The following is a 26522-nucleotide window of genomic DNA, read 5'->3' on the forward strand; positions in this document are numbered from 1 at the left end:
ATCAGTTTAAGTACTTGGGGTCTGTTGTTGCAGCAAATGGTGGAGTGGAAGCAGATGTACGTCAGAGTTAATGAAGGATGCAAAGTGTTGGGGGCAGTTAAGGGAGTGGTAAAAAATAGAGGGTTGGGCATGAATGTAAAGAGAGTTCTGTATGAGAAAGTGATTGTACCAACTGTGATGTATGGATCGGAGTTGTGGGGAATGAAAGTAACGGAGAGACAGAAATTGAATGTGTTTGAGATAAAGTGTCTAAGGAGTATGGCTGGTGTATTTCGGGTACATGGGGTTAGGAACGAAGTGGTGAGGGTGAGAACGGGTGTAAGAAATGAGTTAGCAGCTAGAGTGGATATGAATGTGTTGAGGTGGTATGGCCGGTATGCAGACAATTGGTCGAAATGCAATTGGTAGAATGACAATTGGTCGAAATGACAACTGGTCGAAATGACAATTCGTTGAACTGACAATTGGTCGAAATTAATTGTAGTTTGAAATAATTTCTGTTTTTAGGTATCTAATCCTTGATAGTATGGTTGTTCAAGAATAGTTAGCAGAATAATATGGTAGTTTGAAACAATTTATGTTCTTAAGTCTCAAATATCAAGCATTTCACTATAGCCCATGAGCTAAATGGAATTCATCAAGACTGAGCGAGGTGCTTGAAAACTTTTGTATGAAGGTTTCTTACACAATTGATAAGAAACATTTCTGATAAAACATACTGGAGATGTGAAAAACGGAGTGTGTGGAGCAAGATTACAAACTATTAATAATATGATTCAAGGAAATCCTTCACGTCATTACCATCCGTCAAATGATACTCGAAATGCTGTCTTGTAAGTTGTAAATGAAATTAAGCAAAGGGCTTGTGAAACCGAAGAAGTGACTGGCTGCATAGTATATGATGCAACATGCAATATGCCTTTGATTGTTGCAGGAGCACTACCCAAAAAATCTTCCCTTTTGAGAACAGTGAAAGATGAAGCCTTAAACGTTACGACAAGAGGTTAGAATTTTAAGTGTATGAAGACGAAAAAGTGACTATTTATGGAACTGCTAGAAATTTGGACCTTTTACCCCAAAACTGTATTTGGTTTTGTGATGGCACATTCGACTGCGCTCAAGTTAATTCGCAGTTGTACACTATCCATACTCTAATTGCTAAAAATAAAACCTTACCATTGCTATACTTTTTGTCGGGTTCAAAGGACGAAGAGACTTATGACATTATTTTCACATTTATAAATCAAAGTCGAAGCTTGAATGTTTCATCCATTATGATAGACTACGGACAATTCGGTCAATTGTCATTTCGACGAATTGTCATTCGACCAGTTGTCATTCTAACAATTGTCTTTCGACCAGTAGTCAGAATACCGGTTTGGCCATGTTGCGAGAATGGAAAATGGCTGTCTGCTAAAGAAGGTGATGAATGCAAGAGTAGATGGGAGAAGTACAAGAGGAGGGCCAGGGTTTGGGTGGATGGATGGAGTGAAGAAAGCTCTGGGTGATAGGAAGATAGAAGTGAGAGGCAAGAGAGCGTGCTAGAAATAGGAATGAATGGCGAGCAATTGTGACGCAATTCCGGTAAGCCCTGTTGCTTCCCTCCGGTGCCTCAGATGACCGCGGAGGTAGCAGCAGTAGGGGATTCAGCGTTATGAAGCTTCGTCTGTGGTGGATAACGGGGGAGGGTGGTCTGTGGCACCCTAGCAGTACCAGCCGAACTCGGTTGGATCCCTTGTCAGACTGGGAGGAACCTAGAGAGGATATGTCCCCTTTTTTTTTGGTTTCATTTGTTTGATGTCGGCTACCCCCCAAAATTGGGGGAAGTGCCTTAGTATATGTATGTATGTACATTTATTTGTAAATTTAGTTCACTATTTTTCTGTATTACTATAAAAAGTAGAATTTATTTGTTTGAAAAACCTAATAATTTAGATTCTTATTAACTATATATTATTCAAATTGTATTTATCAGTAAAATAAAACGCTATGAATGGTTTTTTGAGTTTTAGCCTAGTGACATGTAAATTCAGCCATGACAAATTTGTAGATAATTTGTATTTTTCCCAACTATACAAACCTTAGCTATTTAATAGGGATATTACTTTCGGCGTAGCTGAAATGACGAGCCATTAATTTTTAACGAGAGTTTACTACCCACACCGCTAGTTAGCTAGGGTAGGGGAGGGTAGCTTGCTAAACCGGGCCCCCCTTTCACACACTTGTACTTGAGCTCACTTTGCTTGGAGGTAGGACTTCAAGGGGGATAGGGCTGGCAGGTAAGTTTGGTTAAATAGCTAAGGTTGTATAGTTAGGAAAAATACAAATTATCTACGAATTTGTCATTTGTTCCGTAACTGAGATACAAACCACGCTATTTAATAGAGGTGACTCACCCATTAGGAAGGGTGGACGTCCCACCCAGTCTGGCTTTTGGCCATGCCCGGGGACTCCTTATTTGTGTGTGTAAGCACCCAAGAAATAAGGAGTCCCTGTACCTCGCTAGAACATTGCTACGCAAGGTCTGCGGCCTACGTAAGCTGTGTGTGAAGGTATGTAGTGTGACTCGTCCTAGAAAGTTGTTCTGAAGTTTAGATGGAAACTTGTAGACTAGGACTTTCCCCAATACCACCTCCTCAGGGTATGGGGACGTAACAGTATTAATCTTAATACTAGGAACACAAGGGAGCATGGTTTACCTGCAGTGGTTTGAGGTCAGCTATGCAGAGAACCCATGATGCTGCTTTCCCCAAGGGGGGATGATGAAGAAAAGAATAAGGGCCAGTCAAACCTTTTCATTCCTGCAGACTAAAACCGGGTAACAATGCCCTCAACCTTCTGCTACTTGTCCAATAAGGAGCTTGAGGTTTTAAACCAGCTGTTGTGCAGCCACCACAGGACCAATAAAGAACGTATCAAGTCTCCTGTGGGTCACGTCTTGCAGGTAGTGGGATGTGAACGTTGTTTGACGTTTCCACACCCCAGCTTGAAGAACCTGCGTAACTGAAAAATTTCTTTTGAAGACCAGGGACATAGCTATGCCCCTGACATCATGTGCTCTGGGGCGACGTGACAGAGGAGGGTCTGGATTTAGTGCAGAGATGGTGTTCTTGGTGACCCTCCTCTTAGTCCTTCCTGTGCTGACGAATAGTGCTGGCACACGAGGACGGGCTGCGGCTGTTCTTTTGAGGTAAAGCCTCAAGCTCCTTACTGGGCATAGTAAAAGATGGGTCTGGGTCATCTGTTACAGTACGGAGACTAGAAATCCGGAAGGAGTCGAATCGAGGATCCGCCACTCCTGGATTCTGAGTCTTAGCAATAAACTCAGGGACGAAGCTGAACGTTACTTCCCCCTATCCCCTTGAATGGGCAATATCAAAGGAGAGACCATGAAGTTCGCTGACTCGCTTGCCCGAGGCCAAAGCTAGCAGGAATACCGTCTTCCACGTTAGGTGGCGATCTGATGCCTGGCGTAATGGTTCATAGGGAGGTCTCTAAAGAGACCTGAGAACTCGAACCACGTTCCATGAGGGAGGTCTCACTTCCGACTGAGGGCAGGTAAGTTCATAACTACGTATGAGTAGAGAAAGTTCTAGCGATGAGGAAATGTCCATTCCTTTCAGCCTGAAGGCGAGACTTAAGGCTGAGCGATAGCCTTTCACTGCCGAGACTGAATGGCGCATTTCTTCACGCAAATACAAGAGGAACTCCGCTATTGTTGGAATAGTGGCATCGAGTGGAGAGATACCCCTTCCACGACACCAACCACAGAAGACTTTCCACTTTGCCTGGTAGACTGCTGCTGAAGACTTCCGCAAGTGTCCAAACATCCTGATCGCAACTTGTTGCGAAAATCCTCTCTTAGAGAGGAGATGCTGGATAGTCTCGAGGCGTGAAGCCGTAATGAACCTGCGGCTTTGTGGAAGATGGTGGCATGTGGTTGTTTGAGTAGATTGTGTCGTGGAGAGAGTTCTCTTGGAGTTGCAGAAGGTTCAGGAACCATTCTGCTGATACCATAGCAGAGCTATAAGGATCATTGAAAGATTGACCGATGTTCTGGTCTTGTTGAGTACCCTCCTCATCTGACAGAATGGGGGAAAGGCGTAAACGTCGATGTTGTCCCACCGTTGTTGGAAAGCATCTTGCCAGAGAGCCTTGGGGTCTGGAACTGGGGAACAGTACAGCAGGAGCCTGAAGTTCAGGGCCGTTGCGAAGAGGTCCACAGTCGGAGAACCCCACAAAGTCAGAACTTTGTTGGCTACTAGATGATCCAAAGACCAATCGGTACTCAGTATCTGAGGTGCTCTGCTTGGGTTGTCAGCGAGCACATTCCTTTTGCCCGGAATGAAGCGTGCCGATAGTGGTATCTAGTGGATTTCGGCCCATCTCAGTATCTCTACTGCTAGATGGGATAGTTGCTGCGAAAAAGTACCTCTTTCTTTGTTGACGTAGGCCACTACTGTGGTGTTGTCGCTCATCACCACCACAGAGTGACTTGCCAGGTACTGTTGGAACTGTTGAAGGGCCAGAAAGACGGCCTTTATCTCTAGGAGATTTATGTGGAGGTACTTTTCTGACTCTGACCAGAGGCCTGAGGTCATGTGGTGCAGGACGTGGGCCCCCACCCTTTTTTTGAAGCATCCGAAAACAGCATCAAATCTGCGGGAGGACGAGAAGATCCACTCCTTTTCGTAGGTTCTCGTCTGCCACCCACCACTGGAGATCCATCAGTTCCGCAGGGGAGTCGTACACTTGATTCCACCGGGACTTGAGTCGCCACTGGAGGGATCTCATCCCGAGGCGACCATTGGGAACTAGACGGGCCAGCGATGAAAGGTGACCAAGGAGACGTAACCACGATTGGGCTGGAAGTTCTTCTCGTCTGAGAAAAGGTCTTACGACCTTCCTCAGCCCTGCTTTCTTGTCGTCTGATGGGAAGGCTTTGTGGAGAGTGGTGTCTATAATCATGCCTAAGTATACCAGTCTTTGAGTGGGAAGCAGTGAAGACTTCTCGAGATTTACCATGATCCCCAGATCTTGGCAAAGTCTCAGAAGTTTGTCTCGGTGTTGAAGAAGGGTTGACACCGAGACTGCTAGGATTAACCAGTCGTCCAGATAACGGAGGAGACGGATGCCAATCCTGTGTGCCCAAGATGATACTAGGGTGAACACTCTGGTGAAGACTTGTGGTGCTGTGTAGACCGAAGCACAGCACCTTGAACTGGTACTTTCTGTTGTCTAGGCTGAATCTTAAGTACTTCCTTGAAGACGGATGGACTGGGATCTGGAAGTACGCGTCCTTTAGGTCCAGTGTGCACATGAAGTCTTGCGGTCTTACTGCTAGTCTGACCGTGTCCGCCGTCTCTACGCTGAACTGAGTTTGTTTGTTTGACAAACTTGTTCAGAGCTGAGAGGTCGATGACTGGTCTCCAGCCTCTAGACGCCTTCTTCACAAGAAAGTCGGGGATCCGTCAAGGACCTCTTGGACAGCGCCCTTCTTCAACAGGGTCTGGACTTCTGCCCGAAGGTCTTGCCCCCTTGCCGATCCCATGGCAAGGGAGTTCAATGACACTGGATTCGTCGTCAGGGGAGGTAGAGATGTTATGAACGGTACAGGATATCCTAGACTGATCACGGAGATTGTACAGGAATCGGCCCCGAGTTGCTTCCACCTGTTTGAGCAACTTTGTAGGCATCCCCCCACTGGTGGACATGCAAGGGGACTGCCTATCCTAACGTTTGTGGCCTCGGCTGCTCCCTCTAGGATTCTTGCCTCCCCTGGAGAACTTTTTGCCTTTCCTTTCTTTGACAAGAAAGGGCTTAGACACCAAGGTCTTCGCTGCTGTTGTCGTCTTAGTGGTCTTGACTGGACGGGACTGCTGTGGTGCTGGAGGCTTAAAGGGCTTGGATGTTAAAGCCCTACGAAGGAGGGAGTCTTGATGAGACTTCCTCCACCTTTCAGCGGCATGTTCCACATCCTTAGGCTCAAACAAGACGGATCCTCTAGGGAGGAATGTCTGAGCCTATTGATCTCGATGCTAGGGACCTTCTGAAGGAATTTCTCAGCTACTGCATCCCAACATTTCAGGATGGTATTTGCCCACAAGTTCGAGATTTGGTGGGCCAGAAACTCGATCGTGTGAGTACCTGAGAGAAGGAAGGTTTCCATAGCTTTCCTGGTAAGTTTCTTTGGAGAAATCCTCAGAACGTATCAGGATACCTATCGTCCCCAACCAGATATCGAGCCACGAAGTTGCTTGCATAGCATACTTTGCAACTTTCTCCTACTTGAGGATCTCGGCTGCCAAGAACGAGACCTGCCGGTTGGAGTGTCTCCCAAGAGGGACTCCCCTGGTTAGCTCTTCCAGCGAGTGGTGAAGAGGAAGAGCTAAACAAGGCTCCTCAAGAATCTCTAAGTACCTCCTCTGCTGTACGCGAGGAGGTGGGAGGAGCTTGTTGGTGGCACCGGAACGGTTGGAGGATGACATCTTGGAGAGCTGATGTGAGATCTTGTCCCTGGTACTCTTAACCCCTTGAGACCAAGGCAGTGATCTCTCGGTCAGAAAACCCATTGAGAGCCCTCATTAGAGTCAGAACTTGCCAAAATGCATGTCCTGACTCTTGCTGGTCTCCTTCAGTTGTAGGACTTGCAGCGAAGTCTCCTTCTATTCCCAAAGGCTCTTCTTAGGGAGAGTAGCGGACTTTCCCTGAGTGGCTAGCTGGCTCCATCCTAGTCCTAGTAGAGGACTTCGGCAATGTTTTGGAGTCCTTAGATTCCTTCCTGGGAAGGATGTAGGACTCCAACATTGACAAGGGTGGCATGTTCCTTTCAATACCCGACTGAGTAGACCCCTCGGCGCGAGGAGAGGTTTCCCCCCTTGATGCGATGGGGTTAAGTCTCTCTTCGCGTGATTCCCTTGGGGACGGGAAATCTTTGTCCGAAAGGGATGGAGAGGCAGTCTGAGGAGAGGAAGGAATCTGCCTCGAAGGTCTGCGTGGAGTCAGTTTCGCCCTTGGGGAAGTGACCGCGTCTGGAACTCCTCTTTTTCTCTTCAAAGGGGTAGAAGAAGCCATAGTTCTGTGTCCCAATTCAGAGATGACATGCTTGAAAGCCTGCGTCACGGCTCTGATCAGTGCACCGAACCAGGCCTGTTGGCTGATAGATGCGCTGTCAGACATACCCCTTGAAGGGACAGGGATTGAAGGATCCATGGGAGGAGTCACCATCATTGGTGGGTTCACCTGTTGTGGCTTTGGGATCCTGGACCCCTCTAGATGTTTCCCTTCTCCCACAATGTGCGGTGATATGCACTTGCAGGGAGGGGAATGAGGCGATGGCGACCTTGCTGTGCGTAGTTCAGTAGTCTCGCGCGGGGCAGGAGGATGGCGCCCGCGCGGGGCAGGAGGATGGCGCCCGCGCGGGGCAGGAGGATGGCGCCCGCGCGGGGCAGGAGGATGGCGCCCGCGCGGGGGAGGAGGATGGCGCCCGCGCGGGGGAGGAGGATGGCGCCCGCGCGGGGGAGGAGGATGGCGCCCGCGCGGGGGAGGAGGATGGCGCCCGCGCGGGGGAGGAGGATGGCGCCCGCGCGGGGGAGGAGGATGGCGCCCGCGCGGGGGAGGAGGATGGCGCCCGCGCGGGGGAGGAGGATGGCGCCCGCGCGGGGGAGGAGGATGGCGCCCGCGCGGGGGAGGAGGATGGCGCCCGCGCGGGGGAGGAGGATGGCGCCCGCGCGGGGGAGGAGGATGGCGCCCGCGCGGGGGAGGAGGATGGCGCCCGCGCGGGGGAGGAGGATGGCGCCCGCGCGGGGGAGGAGGATGGCGCCCGCGCGGGGGAGGAGGATGGCGCCCGCGCGGGGGAGGAGGATGGCGCCCGCGCGGGGGAGGAGGATGGCGCCCGCGCGGGGGAGGAGGATGGCGCCCGCGCGGGGGAGGAGGATGGCGCCCGCGCGGGGGAGGAGGATGGCGCCCGCGCGGGGGAGGAGGATGGCGCCCGCGCGGGGGAGGAGGATGGCGCCCGCGCGGGGGAGGAGGATGGCGCCCGCGCGGGGGAGGAGGATGGCGCCCGCGCGGGGGAGGAGGATGGCGCCCGCGCGGGGGAGGAGGATGGCGCTTGCGCGGGGGAGAATATCGGGGCTCGTGCGGACTGTTGACGCACAGGCATGCGCGCACCTATACCAACCGTAGGGGGCGCGCAGGAGAAAGATCATTAGCGCAGGAGAAAGATCATTAGCGCAGGAGAAAGATCATTAGCGCACGGGCGCGCAGGAGAAAGATCATTAGCGCACGGGCGCGCAGTTGAATCATGTGGGGTGCGTGGGAGCGCGAGAGAATGTTGGCGCGTATCCTTTGGAGAGGATGGGCAAGCGTGCACAGGGCACGTGCACATATCCTCGCGGATGCGTGCGGGAGAAGGCTGGTGCGATGGTACGGGTTGGCGCGTGGGAGAACCCAGCTTTGTTGACTTTCCAAAATCACTACGTTCAGTAGATCGTTGGCGCGCAGGAGAGTTGGATGTTAGGCGCGTATGCGCGAGGGCAGGAGACTGATGTCGTGCGGGAGAGCGCTGGCGCGCAGGCAAGTGTTGGTGCACAGCTGGGCGCAGGAGCGTAGGAGAATGTTGTCGCGTAGGCGCAGTGCGCGTATGCGCATGAGGGCGTGCATAGCCCGTGATGCAGCTATGCTCCTGTTAGGGCATATGCGCGTGTTGGAGCGTACGCCCTTGATGCCCTGTGTTAGGGTTTAGTGATGGGGCCTGACGAGCTACTAAGGAACGTTCGTCAGGTTTCATTGGCGCGTAGCGCATATGTGGTTGCCGCGCCTTAGCGTGCTTAGGTGAAGCCTTGTTAGGCCCATGTAAAAATGGTGACGGCAGGTCTGTCAGATGGAAGGTCAACGTGTCCTTTATAAGGAGAACCTTCCACCGAAAGAGATCGCGAACGATCTGCAGAAAGGTCCAGGACCAGTGCAGGAGCAGTGATAGATAATTGGTCTCGAGGCTCTGTGCGGTGGACTGCATCGAAGATGTTGAACCAAAGAGGCGCCTCCTCACCGCAGGTGAAGGAAGGCCTCTAAGGCGAAGAGGAAGGGGAGCCTTCCGACGAATGTGCCCTCTGGGGGCCGTTGGATCAGCAAGCTGACCTTCTGCAGTCCTCTGAAGAGGAATCTCTGTAAGTGAACTCCCCTAAGGGAAAGAAACACTAGCAGGAGAGACTGACGATGGACTTAGTTTCTCCCCCGTAGGTTGTACAGGAACGGGAGAAACTAAGCCGTCAGCTTCCGTAGAGTTTGGAGAGGCAGAGGTGATGGGTGATACCGCATTGGATACCTCTGACACCACAACGTCGACAAGAGACAGAGGATCAACCTCTGACGGTGACGGCGATTGCTTGACAGCGGCACCCATTCGGATGTAGTTAAACAAAACCTCCTTGGAGGGCAAACCCGTAAGCCCCAAGGAGGACCAAAGCTGAAGTAAGGTTAGTGACATATCCTCCACGGGGGGAGAGGTGGAGCTGCTTCGCTAGGGGAAGCAACGTCATCTCTTGAGCCACGACGTTGGTAAACAGTACATCGGTCTACGCTACCACTCGACGGTCTCTCGAAAGAGACCGACCGAGTGGGAACTTCGGAGGAGGTTTGGGCCACGGAAGAAGAGCCCTTGGGTTTTTCTCCTTTCAAAGAAACCTTCGAAGGAGAAAAATCCCGTTTGGACTTCTTCCGTTGTCGCGAAAACCTCTCCATCTGGGAGGTAAACCACTCCCTACACCTGTTGTTGCTATCACACCATTGGCCCCTTCAAGAAGGACAAAGGGCGTGAGGATCAGTCTCGACCGCCGACATGAATGTTCCACAGGGGCGGTCGGGAAACCCAGGGCAGGTGCACATGACTGTAGAGGCCAACTTCACATATACAGAACTAGAAAAAAAGAAAAGACTAAAGCAATTAAATGGCTGCCAATGACGGCGAGGATGAGAGCGGACATGTCCGACCACCATCCAAGCCGAGAACAAAGTGAGCTCAAGCACAGGTGTGTGAGACCCAGGAGGGGGGAGGGTAGCAAGCTTCCCTCCCCTACCCCCGGCTAACTAGTGGTGTGGGTAGTAAACCCTCAATAAAAATTAATGGCTTGTCATTTCAGCTACGCCGAAAGTAATACCCCTATTAAATAGCGTGGTTTGTATTCCAGTTACAAAACAAATGTTAATTTGACTTAAATTGCCTCTCCTGGAACCAATTACCGACGTAAGGTGAGGTATACCTGTATTCAAAAGAAATGGTGTTCAGCAACACTAATCATATTCGTGATGGATTAGTTTCATGCATGTAGCACAGCGATGGGGTCAGGAAGGGTATTTAGCACCATAAAGCCACTGTGAGAAAACAAAGGCTGAAACTGTACTATGAAGTTGAGTCAAGATGTTGGATAGCAAGCAAGATAGAAGAGAAAAATTGGAATAGAGATAAAGATAAAAGCAGAATTAAGTGTCACTTGGGGTTGTAATAACCCATTATTACTGGCCACAGTGCACCCAGTAAGGTACAATGATGTCACTAAACCCCACTCGCGAGAATTCCTTATTATATAATAATATCTTTAAAGAATTGATGACAAACAATATCTATGCAAAATATTTTCAAACTGTTAGTAACCGAGTGTCATACTTAAGCAGCAACAATGATATTTCTAACTAATAAAAAAAAATTAAGAAGCACTGCATGTGCTTAAGAGAGACTACCTTTCTGTAAATGATGAAGCCTGAATAAACTTATCAAGCTCTTCTTCTATAACGCGTCCCACATTCTTCTTTTCAAACAAGACACCTCGTTGCTTGAGAGAGATATCACCATTCTTGGCTGCCAACCTATAGAATAATATAAAATTAAAATTAAAATATTAATTTGATATATATGTGGCAGGGTAAATTGACTAATGTTAAAAGCAGGTATTGTGACTAACCACTACTAATCACCTTCTTCTGCAGTGTAAGAAATGGAGTTTTTATGATAAAACAAAGTTTTATGAATACTTACCTGGCAGTTATATATACATAGCTAATTATCTCTATTTCGGCAGAATTTTTCTAAAACTAGGCAACCGCCTTGTGGTGGTTGGGTGGTAACACCCGTTAAAGGGTGGTAGGAGGAATCATTCCCGTTTTCTGTTCTTCAGTTCATCTATGCCCGACCTGTCTCCTGAGGGGAGGTGGGTGGGCCTTCGAATGTATATATAACTGCCAGGTAAGTATTCATAAAACTTTGTTTTATCATAAAAACTCCATTTTTATGAATAGAACTTACCTGGCAGTTATATATACATAGCTGATTAACACACTTGGAGGAGGGTGATAGACAGTAACATCGTTGGGGAAACAACCAAAAAAGCTGTAGGATAAATAAACACCTTGATTCCTTACCTGCTAAGGTAGCTGATTTCAAAGGTTCCTGCCTCTTGAGTTGCTTTCCCTTAGGAGTGTCAGCCAGGATGTGACCTGCAGTGCTGAAAACACTCAATCGAGTCTGTCAACGGGGTGAGACCAACAATCTGACTAGACTTCAGGACTACCTATTGCCCAAAATAAAAAAAGCCGCAACTTTACCAAACCAACCACCTAACATTTGCAAAGTAGATAAAAATTATCTAACTAGACTGAGGTGACTGTACACAAGTCGAAGTCCTCAGACAACCAATAAAAAATACACCAACCTATGCACAAGTAAACAAAACTAAGGTTGAGGGGAGGTAGTAACTCCATTGCCTAATACAGAAGCCGTAGCTACGTATGGTCCCAAGGTATAACATTTCTCATAATCCACCCTCACCTCTCTGAGGTAATGAGAGGCGAACACAGAGTTGCTCCTCCAGAATGTCGCATCCATAATTTGATGGAGCGACATGTTCTTGCCGTAAGCAAGCGAGGTCGCAATGGCCCTCACTTCGTGAGCTTGCACTTTTAAACGTCCGAAGTGTTCCTCCTCACACAAGAGATGCGCTTCTCTTATCACTTCCCTCAGGAAAAAGGACAAAGCGTTCTTGGAAAGGGGCTTTTGAGGATCTTTCACAGAACACCACAGGGAGCTAGAAGAGCCTCTCACACTTTTCGTGCGAGACAAGTAGGTCTTGAGGGCTCGTACTGGACAGAGCAGCCTCTCTTGCTCTTGACCCACTAGGTTGGTCAAGTTAGGAACCTCAAAGGTCCTCGGCCAGGGCTTAGAAGGGTTCTCGTTCTTAGCGAGAAAGTCTATTCTCAAGGCACAAACTGCCCCATTCAGATTGAAGCCTACCTGTTTTTCAATTGCATGGACTTCACTAACTCTTTTAGCTGTTGCTAAGGCCAAAAGAAAGAGGGTCTTCTTGGTAACCTCCCTAAGGGGAGCCTGTGAGATGGGCTCAAATCTCTTGGTGCACAGAAATTTAAGAACCACATCAAGGTTCCAAGAAGGGGGCTTTAACTGGGTCTGCTTGGTCGTCTCAAAAGACTTCAAGAGGTCATGTAAGTCCTTATCGCGAGACAAGTCCAAGCCTCTATGCCGACAGACGGAAGAGAGCATACTTTTGTACCCTTTGATAGTGGACACAGCTAGCTTAGCGTCCTGTCTGAGGTACAACAAGAAATCCGCAATCTGGCTCACAGAGGTAGTGGATGAGGAAATCTTGTGCTTCCTACACCAAGCCCTAAAAGTCTCCCACTTGGACTGGTAGACCCTCTGCGAAGAGACCCTCCTCGCTCTGGCGATAGCTTTCGCAGCTTGCGCTGAAAAGCCTCTCGATCTGACGAGCTTCTCGATAGTCTGAAGGCAGTCAGATTGAGAGCGAGGGGGTTTTGATGATATCTCTCGAAGTGGGGTTGTCTGAGCAGATTTGGACTTGCAGGGAGGCTTCTTGGAAAGTCCATCAACAAGTCCACCACCTCCGTGAACCATTCCCTCATCGGCCAGAACGGAGCTATCAGGATCATCCGTCCCGAATCGAGGAGGGCGAATTTCCTGACTACCAGATTGATGATCTTGAACGGGGGAAAAGCATAAGTGTCCATCCCCGTCCAATCCATCAAAAAGGCGTCTACTGCTATTGCCTCTCTGTCCGGAACTAGGGAGCAATAGATGGGGATCCTCTTGGATAAGTTGGAGGCGAAAAGATCGATGAGGGGTCTCCCCCACAGCCTCCAGAGACTCTGACAGACCTGTTGGTTGAGGGTCCATTCTGTGGGAAGGACCTGCCCTTTCCTGCTGAGCATGTCCGCCCTCACATTCTTCTGTCCCTGAACAAACCTCGTCAGCAGGTTTATCCTGTTCTCCTTCGCCCAAAGAAGGAGCTCTCTTGCTGTCTCGAACAGAGACAGAGAGTGAGTCCCTCCTTGCTTCCTGATGTAAGCAAGAGCTGTGGTGTTGTCTGAGTTGACCTCCACAATCTTCCCAGACACCAAGTCCTTGAAGGCCTTTAGCCCCAGAAAAATGGCCATCAGCTCCTTGTTGTTGATGTGCCATCCCAGCTGAATTCCTTCCCAATAGCCTGAGACCTCCTTGCTTCCTAGTGTTGCCCCCCAGCCTGACTGATGCGTCTGAAAACAACACTAGGTCTGGGTTCTTCTTGTGTAAGGAGATCCCTTCCCCTAACAAGGTTGGGTCCAGCCACCACTTCAGAAGAGTCTTGACTTCTATTGGAATGGGGAAGGAAAAGGAGTCTTCCTGCATCTTTCTGTTCCACGTCTTCAAAAGAAAGTGCTGAAGAGGCCTTAGGTGGAGTCTCCCCAGAGAGACAAACTGTTCGAGGGAGGATAGAGTCCCCAGCAAACTCATCCACTCCTTCGCTGTGCATCTCTTCTTGTCCAGGAAAGTTCTGACTTTTACGAGACACTTGGTCTGTCTTTCCTGAGAGGGAGAAGCCCGAAAAAGAACTGAATTCAGAACTATCCCCAAATAGAGAATAGTCTGATTCGGTCTGATCTGAGACTTCTCCCTGTTGATGACCAGGCCTAGATCTTGAGCCATCATAAAAGTCTTCCGTAAATCCTCCAGACATTTCTCCCTCGATCGTGAACGAATCAGCCAATCGTCCAGATAGAAGGATATCCTTATCCCCTCCTGATGCAGCCAACCCGACACATTTGCCATTACCCTGGTGAAGACTTGAGGAGCCGTGCTGAGACCGAAGCAAAGAGCTCTGAATTGGAAGCACTTGCCCTGCATTACAAATCTCAGGTACTTCCTCGAAGTCGGATGGATGGGGACATGGAAATATGCGTCCTGCAAGTCAAGGGACACCATCCAGTCCCCTGGATGTACTGACGCCAGCACCGACTGAGTCGTCTCCATGGAGAACTTTGTCTTCTCCACAAATACGTTGAGAGCGCTGACATCCAGGACGGGTCTCCATCCGCCCGAGTTCTTGGGGACCAGAAACAGGCGATTGTAAAAGCCTGGGGAGGATAGATCCCGAACCGGTTCTATCGCCCCCTTGTCTAGCATTTGGTTGACAAGGTCTACTAGGGCCTTCTGTTTCCCCGGATCTGAGTACCGGGCTACTAAAGCCAGCGGAGCATCTGCGAGAGGAGGTTTTTTCAGAAAGGGGATCTTGTATCCTTCCTTGATGACTGAGAGGGACCAGGTGTCCGCCCCTCTCCTCTTCCAAGACTGCCAAAAACCTGACAGTCTTGCGCCTACTGTCTGGAGGAGACGAACTTCATTTTCTTGAGCGAGGTCTGAAAGAACCCCTGGTAGATCTTGGTCCTGATTCTTGCCTTCTCCCTCTAAAATCTGGTCTTGAAGTAGTCCTTCCCCGAAAGGGCTGCTGGAATCTCCTTTCCTCCCGTTTCAAAGAAGGAGGGGCTGCCAAGGGCTTACGAGCAGAACGAGATAAAAGGTCTTGGGTGGCTTTTTGGGCCAGAGAACGCGTAATGTCATTAACCAGGGACTCAGGAAAAAGATGTTGAGAGAGGGGGGCGTAAAGAAGCTCAGACTTTTGTGCATTGGTAACAGACCTAGAAGCAAAAGAGCAAAGCAGAGCTCTCTTCTTTAGGACCCCAGCTGAGAACAGAGCAGCCAACTCATTCGCCCCATCTCTGAGGGCCTTATCCATACAGGACATAATATTGGTAAGGTCCCTAGATCCTTCCATCTGTTCAGTTTTCCTTGCGAGAGTCCCAAGCGACCAGTCTAGGAAACTAAAAACCTTAAAGGCTCTAAAAATACCTTTGACGAGATGATCCAGCTCCGACATCGACCACATGACCTTGGCTGAGTTGAGAGCATGCCTTCTAGCAGAGTCCACTAAACCAGAGAAGTCACCCTTGGAGGAGGAAGGCACTCCCAGACCCAAAGGTTCTCCAGTTGCATACCACATACCCGCTCTTGAAGCAAGACGAGCTGGTGGAAACGAGAAGGAAGTCTTAACTGTTTGTCTCCTCTCCATCATCCAGTCATCAATCTTCGTGAGAGCCTTCTTTGCGGAGATAGACAGCTTCATCTTGATGAAGGCCGACTGTTTCTTGGCCTTCTTTCTGTTAAATTGGGACTGAGGAGATTGAGGGGCAGCAGGTTGGAATTCCTCTCCAAAAAGTTCAAGAAGGGAGCGAGAGAGAACTTTGTAATCTCCCACAGCGTCGGCAGGATTATCATCGTCATCAGAAACATCCTCGAGGTCCTGATCCACATCTGCAATATCCTTCGAAAGAGAAGAAGGATCCTTAGAACCCGACAAGGGCAAATCAAAGGCATCATCCTACAAAAGACGGGTTGCATCCTGGAGTCCCGCGCTAGAAGAATCCTTGGGACGAGAGGCAGTATCGTCCCGAAGAGGCAGGGTGGTATCGCCCTGGGACCGAGAACGAGAGGCAGAGTCGTTCTGACGTCGAGAGCGAGAGGCGGTATCATCGTGGCGTCGTGCACGAGAGGCGGTATCGTCGTGGCGTCGAGAACTAGGGTCGGTATCGTCGTGGCGTCGAGAACTAGGGTCGGTATCGTCGTGGCGTCGTGAACGAGAGGAGGTATCGTCGTGGCGAGGCGAACGAGAGGAGGTATCGTCGTGGCTAAGCGAACGAGAGGAGGTATCGTGCTGGTAACGTGAACGGGAGGCGGTATCGTCTTGGCATCGAGAACGAGAAGCAGCATCGTTCGATAAGGTATCGTCCCGGTATCGAGAACGAGAAAACGTATCGCCCTGGTATCGCGAAGAAGTATCGCCTGGCGAAAGCACACATTCCTCATTCTGGCGTAGAGAGGGAGAAGTTTTCTTTAAAGAAGAACTCCGTTCTCTCTTAGAAGCAGACTTCTTAATCGGCAACGAGTCGTCTTTACGTCTGTCAGACTGGGCGTGAGGGCGGCTAAAGGCTTGTACTAAAGTCAAAAGTTGTTCCTGCATGACAAAAATAAAGGATTTAGCAACATCAGCTGGGTCTTGCGGCCCCGAAGGGGGGGGGCTGACGAATAACACTCGTAGAAGGGGGAGGATCTTCGGCAGCAGGCTTCGCCCTTTTCACAGGCACAGAGTCGAAATCATCCTCCGACGGACAAGGTTCATAACTGCTAGAACCGGGAGAGAAAGAACGAGACCGTTCGTCGCGGTTCCATCTCCTCTTAGTAGGTCTAGAAGCTTCAAACTTCCATTTACGTCTGGACGAATTCGGAGAAGAAAACACATCCGACACGTCTTTCCCGTGACGGTCAAGAGCAGCCTGGGAATCGACAACAGGACTGTCTGAGGCGACGGCTGACCGAGGGTACGTACCTCTCACCCCCTTTCTGTCATCGACGTACCTTCTCCCTTGGTCCTGGGAGCTTGGTAGAGGTCTAGGCCTAGGGGTATGACAGATTCAGTCAGTCGCCACCTCCACTGCACTAACACAAGCACTTTCACTTTCCTTACCTTTAAAGGCCTCCAGTTGTTCTTTAATGGCCTTCAACTCGGCCGCCAGGCTAGCGTACCGAGGGTCATCCGTAGATACGGAACCTGTAGGAGGTGCAGGAGTTACTACCTCAAGGGAAGGATCAACTTCCAAAGAGGAATCAATAATAGGATCAATAGATAAATCTACGCTAAGTTCGTCTTCCTTACCACTAACAGACTTAGACTTAGACCTAGAAGCTCTCCTAACTCTATCGAGCTCTAGCTTACGCACATAGCGCTTCATAATTAACCAATCTTTCTCATCCAAAACCTTACATTCCCCGCATCTATTATCAAGGGCACAAACAAAACCCCTACAATTAGAACAAACGGTGTGAGGGTCTACCGCCATTTTCGGTAGTCTCACCTTACATTCCTCATTCGCACAGATACGGTAATGACTCTTTTCACTCATAATGAAAAACGGCAAAAAAAGCTAAGAGAAAACAAAATACAACGATCGCCAAAACCCCAAATCAGAGTACTTCACCAAAAAAGCAAACTGGTACACCGAGCAGGGAAAGCGAAGAAAAACTCTTAATGACGGACCAACGTGTTGTCGATCCAGCCGGCAGAGATGAACTGAAGAACAGAAAACGGGAATGATTCCTCCTACCACCCTTTAACGGGTGTTACCACCCAACCACCACAAGGCGGTTGCCTAGTTTTAGAAAAATTCTGCCGAAATAGAGATAATTAGCTATGTATATATAACTGCCAGGTAAGTTCTATTCATAAAATACAGGTATTGATCATGGAAGATGAATGGAAGTAAAGCTACAATGGTAAAAACCAGGAAAGTGGTGAAAATGCTGACAAGCAATGGAGATATTTGCTCTGTCCAGGTGAAACATAGAGAAGCAGGCACAAATAAATTGCAATATAATAAAAACAAAAAAAATATGTTTACATGCTTTCCAATCATTCATAAAGCTTTTTCAAAGCTTATCATGAGAACATTAAAAATTTTCCTACTCATTCCAATTGCTTTCCTTCCTAGTATGCTATGACTGGGCATGTTATCTGTGGTGCTCTATGATAAATAATCTCTACTTGGGTAACCTTCATATTATTAGTAGCCTTTGACCGCAAAACCAACTCTTGATATACTGTAACTGATTAATGGAGAGGTAGGGGGAAAATCAGGTAAACCACAGGTAAGTAGTATGGAAATAAATTTTATTATAACTGGTTATTTCAATGAATCTTACTTGCGGTTCACATAGCAAAATTCCTCGGGTGTGTACCCCCACCCCCTTTGATGCATCTCTGAACAGCAACATCTTCAGAGCCAGGGAGTCGAGTGGAACTCCTCTGGCGAGGTTTTCTTTATCCAGGCACCCATCCAGATTGCCCCTCACCTCTTTTTCCAGTGAAACTAGAAATTCTCACCTGGGCCCCTGAAAGTCATCGCTTTGTAGATCATGGAAATATAACTCTCCTTCCTCCTTTACGATGTGGGATCTCGATGCTTATACAAGTAATATCTGACCAACAAGTCACCTGTTACCAATGTTTATGAGTAATCAAATAGGAAGACTTTGGTATATGGGAAAATCTGTCAAGAGAATCAAATAGGAAGACCTTGGTATATGGGAAAATCTGTCAAGAGGAGCAATCTCGCCACCTACGAACAACTAGAGTGATAGTACTGTATTGCTGAAATGTCTCAGGAACCTGAACCTCATACGAAAAAAATTTCTTAGTGTTGGCGTTTGGCACAGCACGGCTTCTCCCACATCCATACACAGGAATCGGTCGAAGTCATTCTGTGCTTCGGCTACCTTTCCTTCAAGGCAGCAGGGCTGGGTTGGTAATGATGGAAAGAAACCAGTGACAGGTGCACAAGTTCCCTGGTAACTGGAAAATAATGACCACCAAAAGAACGAGCATAAGTTTCAATCATATAGTTCCCGATTGCTTGATTCCTGCCTTCGACATGCGGCTAATCTTACGGAGGGCGATAATCATGATGAACGAGTGTGAGGAGACCCATCTTGCTGCCAGGATACTTGGAATGTTCCTGTGAAGGTGAAACATGAAAGGAAAGAGCACAAGGAAACCTTGATGCTTATGAAAAGATGATCTAGTACAGAACCCTGTACAAACAATGTGAACAATCCTAGGTTCCATTTCCACCAGTATCCTGCATTGGAAAAGATGGAACAAGCAGATACCATAGATCTATCCTAAAAGTTAATGAAGAACAGACACGAAGTATCAGGTAGGACAGTTATAACAGGCACGGTGCTGAAAACACATTTTCGAACAAGGAGAGAACATAAAATAACTATCTACCCGAGTGAGTATATTCTCAAATATGGTAAAGAATCATATGGTTCCTAATAGTAGGGTTCTCATTCATGATATACAATTGTAATGTTCCTAATTTCAGTAAAGTATCATTGGGCTTCTGTTCACAGTAACCAATAGAAATTTTAGCACTTGAGAAGGTAAGATTTCTTAACACCTACAAGCAATGAGAACAGTCAAAAACTATCCTCTGTCATCCCGTCTTTGATATTCAATACGAAATATTCTAATTAGTTTTAATTCTTTGTGGACTTTTCCAGCATCAAAGCAGTAAGGCAGTGCACAATTCTTGTTCTCCATTTCTCTTTTGTGTTTACCTCTACCATTGTACTGTACTGTATATTGCTGTTGTAATAACTATAGCATTAATAACAACCTTAACAATTATAGAAGTAAAAGAGTACAGAAAAACAAATAAATGTACACAATAACTTTAAAACTAATACATGTAAACTATTTAGTGATATACATTCCGTAGATATCTTGATAATAAAAATCATTAAAAGACACTCATACATGCAGATGTTTAAGTAATATTTGTTAATATAAAATGCAGGTTTATAATTATAAATTTGCATTTCAGTTATAATAAAAGATTCTCTCTCTATATGAAAAGGTAAATATTTTGCAATTTGATGGTTGCTATTTAGTTAGTGTATCTTGAAAAATTACTACAAGTTATTAATACATTTTGTATCTTCCTAGCTATACAAACATCACAAATTTTTAAGTAATTTGTATTTTTCCTAACAATACTTACCTCGAACTACTTTCTTAGGAGTATTTGGGATCTCCTCCCAACTGACCAGAATTTTGTGTAGTTTACCCTACTCCCGTTTTCTATGCGGAGTAACCTCTGGCGGAGTGATACGGGCCATGAGGCGACCCGGGGTCAGAGAGCATGCTTGTTCAGGTCTCGAGCTCCAGTAAGTTTTTGACAGATAGGTTTCTACGAAGTCCTGTAAGGCATCTGGGGCAGGATGGGCGGGCCACAACCCGAAAGTAGTTCAAGGTAAGTACTGTCAGGAAAAATACAAATTACTTAAAAATTTGTGATTTGTTCCAACACGGAGTACTTACCTCGAACTACTTTCTTAGGAGACTTACACCTTAGGAGGTGGGAGTGGCCTTCCAGACCTAGATACCGTGATGAGGAGAGAAAAGGAACCTAGATAAGAGGCTAGGTTCTGCTGACCCCCAAGGAAACAAGAGAAATAGGGAAAACTACGCAAAAAACTCTCTAGTGTCTAAGTATTCCACCTCTGCAAAAAAACCTTGGAGATGCATTCTTCCACTGACAGTGTATCTCATGGCAGTTAAAGGATTTAAGGGTCATATAGGGGAAGGTGATAGGGGAAGGTGATAGGGGAAAAAAAGGGGTAAGGAAGGAACCTGTGTCTCTTGGCCTTACTGCCTGCGCTTTCCCGGGGCTACACCTTTGAATCTTTTGGAGCGTGGAAATGATGGGACCGAGAGAGAACCCGTCCAAGGATCTCCTAGAACAATCCTTCAAGTAGTCAGCCGTAAAGGTAGACTGTCAAGACCATGTACAAGAACAATCCTTCAAGTAGTCAGCCGTAAAGGTAGACTGTCAAGACCATGTACCTGTCCTCAGGATTTGGCCCACTGCCATGTTTCTTTCAAAGGCCAACGAAGTACTCAGTCCTCTAATGTCGTGGGGTCTAGGCCTTCCTGGAAGGGGGACCCCTACACTGCTGTAGGCTTTCATGATCACCTGGCGTAGCCAGAAGGAGATCGTATTTTGGAGACCGGCTTCTTCACCAGTCCTAAGGAGACTAACAGACTCTTGGTTTCGGGGCGAAGTTTGGCCGTCCTCTCTAGGTACTTCCATACTGTCCTGACTGGACACAGAAGCAAGTCCCTCGGGTTGTCCGAACGCGGGATAGCTGGCACTGAGAACCCTTCAAACTTGGGGTCCCAAACAGCTGGCTTCTGAGTTTTGGCTACGAAGGAGGGTAAGAATCTGAAGGTAGCTTCTCGCCAGCCCTTCGGGTGTGAGATCTCGTAAGATAGGCCATGAATCTCACCTACTCCTTTTTTCTGATGCTAGAGCTAACAGAAAGGCTGTCTTGAGGGTGAGCTCCTTGTCTAAGATGTCTTTGAGAGGCTCGAAGGGAAGTTCCGAAAACATCTTCAGTACCCTAGCCACATCCCACTGGGACACTCTAGCGGCTTGGGGGGAATAAGTGCTCGAAGCTCTTGATGAGCATCGAGATATGTCTGGAGGTACCTAGGTCATGCCCTTCAGGAGGAAGACTTGGCCCAGCTCTGCCCGGACTCCCTTAATGGGTGGGATGGACGTGCCCACTTCGTCCCTGAGATAGACCAGGAAGTCTGCTATCTCGTGAATGGAGGCCCCTAACGGCCTGATGTTCTTCGAGGAGCACCCCTTAGTAAAGGTAGCCCGCTTCGCCTGGTACACTGCGATTGACAAACGTCTCAGGTACCCTGACATCCTCGATGCCGTCCTCGACGAATATCCTTCCTTTTTCAGAAGACGCTCGATAACCTCCACGCGTGAAGGCGGAGGGAACGAGGGTTTTCGTGGAACCTTTGGAAGTGAGGCTGCCGGAGAAGGTCTGGTCTGTTTGGAAGTGGCCAAGGTGGAAGGCGTGCCCGTTCCTTTAGATCCGCGAACCACTCTCTCTCCGGCCACCAGGGCGCTACCAAAGTCATCCACAGGTTGGCCGCCCGTCTCACCCTGTTGAGGACCTGTCTGAGCATCCCGAAGGGAGGGAAGGCGTAAACGCCGAGGTTGTCCCAAGGGTGTTGGAAGGCGTCCTCGAACGCTGCTGCTGGATCTGGCACAGGAGAACAAAACATGGGGAGCTGTGCGTTTAGTCTCATGGTGACGAGGTCTTTCACCAGCGAGCCCCACTTCAGCATGAGGGTTTTGGCCACTTCTGGATGTAGGGACCACTCGGGCCCTACCACGTGACCCATCCTGCTGAGGCCATCGGCCAGGACGTTCCTCTTCCCCAGAATGAACCTGGCTGAAATATTGATTTGTTCCACTTCGGCCCATTCTAGGAACTCCAACGTGAGACTGCACAGTTCCTTCGACTTCAGTCCTCCTTGCTTTTTCACGTAGGCCACCGCCGTGGCGTTGAGGCACATTAGAGCCACAGTGTTTCCCCGGAGTAGATGGACGAACTCTAGGCCCGCCCTTTGTACGGCTATCATCTCCAGCACGTTTATGTGCAGGTTCGTCTCCTCGACTTCACATTTCCCTTTTGCTGTTTTGTCGAGAAGATGGGCACCCCCGCCCTCCTTGGAAGCGTCCGTGAACAGGAGCATCTCCAGAGGGTCGGCTGCGAAGGGCATTCCCTTGAGGGTGTTCGTTCTGACATGCCACCACTCCAGGACTTCCTCCGTCTCCGGGGACACCGGGACTATCTTGTGCGGGGAGTCCTATCAGTCTTTGCCAGTCCTTGGCTCTCCTGGGCTGGCCCGACAGGAAGGGCCGGAGTATCTGTTCTAGGTTATCCAGTCGCTCCGCGGAGGGGAGGGCTCTCGCCCACCGGGAGTCTAGGACCAGCCCTAGGTAGGCCATCCTGGTGGAGGGTATCAGCTGGGACTTCTCCAGGTTGATGATGATACTCAAGACGTTGCAGAACTGCAGGCACCTCGAGCTTTGCTCCCTCAGTACTTCCTCTGATGCTGAAAACAACAACCAGTCCACTAGGTACCGAATCAAGAGGTTGCCCTGTTCGTGTGCCCAGGCCGAAACTATTGTGAAGACCCTCGTGAAGACCTCAGGGGCTGTCGACAGTGCGAAGCAGAGGGTTTTAAACTGCCACGTTTGGGTACCTCATTTCTACCCTTAGGTACTTCCTGCTGGAGGGATGGACAGGGACCTGGAAGTAGACGTCTTTGAGGTCTATGGACATCATGAAGTCCTCTCCCTTCAAGTCCGCTAGGACCGACTTCGGAGTGTCCATCTCAAAGTCGGTCTTGTACACAAATTTGTTGAGGGCTGAGAGGTCTATGACCAGTCTCCAGCCCCCTGTCGCCTTCTCCACCAGGAAGAGCCTGCTGTAGAACCCTGGACCCGGGTTCTTGACTGGTTCTACTGCCCCTTTCGCCAGCATTGCCGAGACTTCTTCCTGCAATGCTGCTACTCTCAAGGGGTCCTTGGGTGCCAACCACTCCGCCTGTTGATCTGGGATCAGGGGTGGGGGGGGTCCGCTAGGAAGGGCAACCTGTACCCCTCCTTCAGTACTGCTACAGTCCACGGATCCGCTCCGTGGTCCCGCCATGCTTGCCAAGATCGTTTGAGGCATCCACCCACCTGAGGCATGGGCCGGAGTAGGGGGCCTCCCCTCCTACCTCCATCGAGAGGCGCGGCCTGAACGCCCTCTCCTGGAGCCCGAGTAGGATGGTCTGAAGGTTAACTGTGGAGTCGAAGCTCCTCTAGGGGGGGGGGGGGGGGCAAGGCGAGGTAAAGATTACGTGTGCCAACGTCTACATCCGACGGGCTGACGGAGTCAAAGAGACACTGGGCAAAGATGCGGGGGCCTCTCCAGCGGCCACTGAGGCAGGCACTGGAGCGGCAAGACCCCTGTTCGACCCGCTAGAGGGGAAAGCCACTTTGCCTCCGTCACAGATGGCGCCGTCGGGACGGGGGTAGCCGTCATGGGTTTACCCCCTCCCGGGGAAATCCGTGGCGTGTAAGTAACCTGCCATGTCAGCTGCCGCCTCCGATGCTTGTAAGGGGCTGGCCGGGATGATAGCGCGGCCGACTCCATCAAGGATGGAGCCGCCGGGACGGAGGTAGCCGTCATGGGTGTGTCAGCAGCCGCCTCCGATGCTTGGATGGGGCTGGCCAGGACGATGGATCGGCTGGCTCCATCACGGATGGAGCCACCGGGACGGAGGTAGCCGTCATGGGTCTACCCCCTCCCGGGGAATCCGTGGGGTGTGAGTACCCTGGCATACCAGCGGTTGACCACGAAGCCTGAATGGAGCTGTCGTGGTACCGGGTATGGATGCCATGCTGCCGGGTCGAGCCAATGGCTGCCTCCGCTGGACGGATGGAGCTCCTGCGGAGATCCATGGACCTGCGGGCTTCCCCGTGCTGGCTGGTTGGTTCCTTCGTTCAGGGCGGGACAAGGCTGCCAGTCCGATGGGGTGACTCTCTCCGCTGGGCGGGTGAAGTCGGAACCTTCGCGGGCTTATGCCTGTCGACCGAGACCTGGAGCGATGACTTCCGTCGATGATCGGGTCTGCTGGAGAAGACGTACAGCGAGGATGGCGAAGGAGCTCTAGGGAGCCAGCCAGTGAGGGCCTCTGCTGCACGGGGGTATCCACCAACCTGCTGAGGCCCGAGAGTCAGTCCTCATTCGTCGCGGGCTTCGGTTCGTCTAGCCTGTGGTGGCGTCTGATGAGGGCTAGTACTTTTCTGTACGCGGAGGCCTCATCCGCTGAGCCTTCCGCGCTATCTCCTAGGCCTTCTGTCGGATGCTCCTCTGCCAGAGAAGGTGCACCTACGACGGGGGGCCCTGCTTGGGGTGGAGGCATCCTTTTGTCGTGGTACGACTTCGGCGGTTCTGGACGGAGGCCTCCGTCCTGGACTTGTCTCTCCCCACGGAGGACCAAGCAGCTGCGGGCTTCCTCGTGGCTGCTGGTTGTCTTTCCCGTTCTGGCCGGCTTGTCGAAGTCTTGGAGGCTGGGACATGGCTGCCAGACTGAGGTGGCGACTCTCTCCGCCGGGCGGGTGGAGTCGGAACCTTCGCGGACTTATGCCTGCCTGCCAGAGCCTGAAGTGAGGATTCCCTCCGGCGTTCGGACCTGCTGTAGGGGATGTACTTCTGAGCGGGAGAACGAGCCCTTGGGGGCCAGCCAGAGGTACCCGGAACTGTTGAAGCTCCCAGGAGGTGGCTGCGTGGGATGGCGACACGCACCCATTCCTCCCTAAGGGAACTGCTTCTTCTGTGCTTCCTTCTGGGGGATCTAGCGTGCCTCCTGGCGTGGCGAGATCTGGAACGGGGACGGGACCTCTCTCGCCTACTCTACTGGTTCCTCGGCGCTCCATCCTCTGAGGAGAAAGAGAAGGACTCGAAAGAGGAGCCCGAAGATTTGTAGGACCACACTGAAGGGTCCGAGTCGTCCTGCGTTGCTAGTGGTTCCTCGTGTCGGTCCGTAGGTGACTAAGGCTCCAGGAAGACGGGAGGGAGTGTTGCTGAAGGCGCTGGGGGAGAGCGAGGTAACTTCTTGCTTGGGAACCACGCCTCGAACTCTTCCTCCAGTCTCATGGGCGACCTGAAGGTCGTCTTCGGCGGCGCCCATGCGAGGGGATCCAATGATGGCAAGTCCTCCTTCACGGCGTCTCCCCCGGCTGCCGACTTACCTGAAATACAGGTCCATGAAGTGGGGGAAGAGGCTGCAGAAGCCTTTCCCCACATAGGATCATCGGAAGAGACGGGCCCCGCTGGCACCAGGACTCTGTCCTCCGAACACACTCCCGTCCCTCCCTCAGGCCCCCCCCACTTGCCTGGACCGACAAACATCCCTACCAGCAGAAATCTCAACTCCTGGGGAAGAGCAATGGGCCTCTTCCCCGCAACTGACTTACCTCGTCCCCTACTCTGGGTAAGGGAAGGCTGCTAAGAAGCTCTATCCGACGAGGCATCGGGAGAAGCAAGCGGCGAGGAGAGGAGAGGCTTCCTAGGTGACCTCTTGGACGCCTTCTTCTTCTTGGTGCCGTAGCACACCCACTGTACCTCGTTCCAGGACTCGCACTCCGGACATGTGGCTGTAGGAGAACATAAGCTGCCCCTACACGATGAACACAAGAGGGAAAGGGTAGGAAAGGGTATGGAAAGAATACAATGGGACCACGTGGGGACCGCGTGAGACACAAAGGGGGGTCGGGGACACAAAGGGTCGCACTGGGTAAGGAGAGAGCGTCGAGATGTTAAGGGTACCTGACACTTGCACGCATTCGTGGCACGCACTGGCATGCATTGATGCGCGAACTCGCGTGAACAAGCCGTGAACAGTGCGGGAACGATGCGTGGCATGCGTGCCCAGACCTTTTTAATGTTTAAAGTTTGTGGCACGCATTGGCACGCCAAAAATAGTCGTGAACGATGCGCGAACTGGAGTGAACTGGAGTGAACAGTGCGGGACGATGCGTGCCAGTGCGTACCAATGCGTGCCATGCCACGCATTCCACGCACTTTTCACGCATCGTGCACGCCAGTTCGCGCATCGTTCACGCCAGTTCACATGTTCGCGCATCGCAGCCTTCCCACTGACTTTGTCACGCATTGTACTCCCGCATTGTCTCGCACTGTTCACGCC

At 50.2% G+C, this 26522-nt stretch overlaps 1 protein-coding gene across 3 annotated transcripts in view; it reads right to left on the reverse strand.

The window, feature by feature from the left end:
* eco (Establishment of cohesion) overlaps positions 1-26522 on the reverse strand; it is a 183960-nt gene that overhangs the window by 61746 nt on the left and 95692 nt on the right. For all 3 annotated transcript variants that reach the window (XM_068389803.1, XM_068389805.1, XM_068389804.1), the window contains exon 7: positions 10738-10863. In XM_068389803.1, coding sequence (XP_068245904.1) covers positions 10738-10863 — 126 coding nt within the window. The remainder of the gene's footprint in view (positions 1-10737; positions 10864-26522) is intronic.

Source organism: Palaemon carinicauda, chromosome 16, assembly GCF_036898095.1.
Source record: "Palaemon carinicauda isolate YSFRI2023 chromosome 16, ASM3689809v2, whole genome shotgun sequence".
In the NCBI taxonomy this organism is placed as follows: Eukaryota; Metazoa; Arthropoda; class Malacostraca; order Decapoda; family Palaemonidae; genus Palaemon; species Palaemon carinicauda.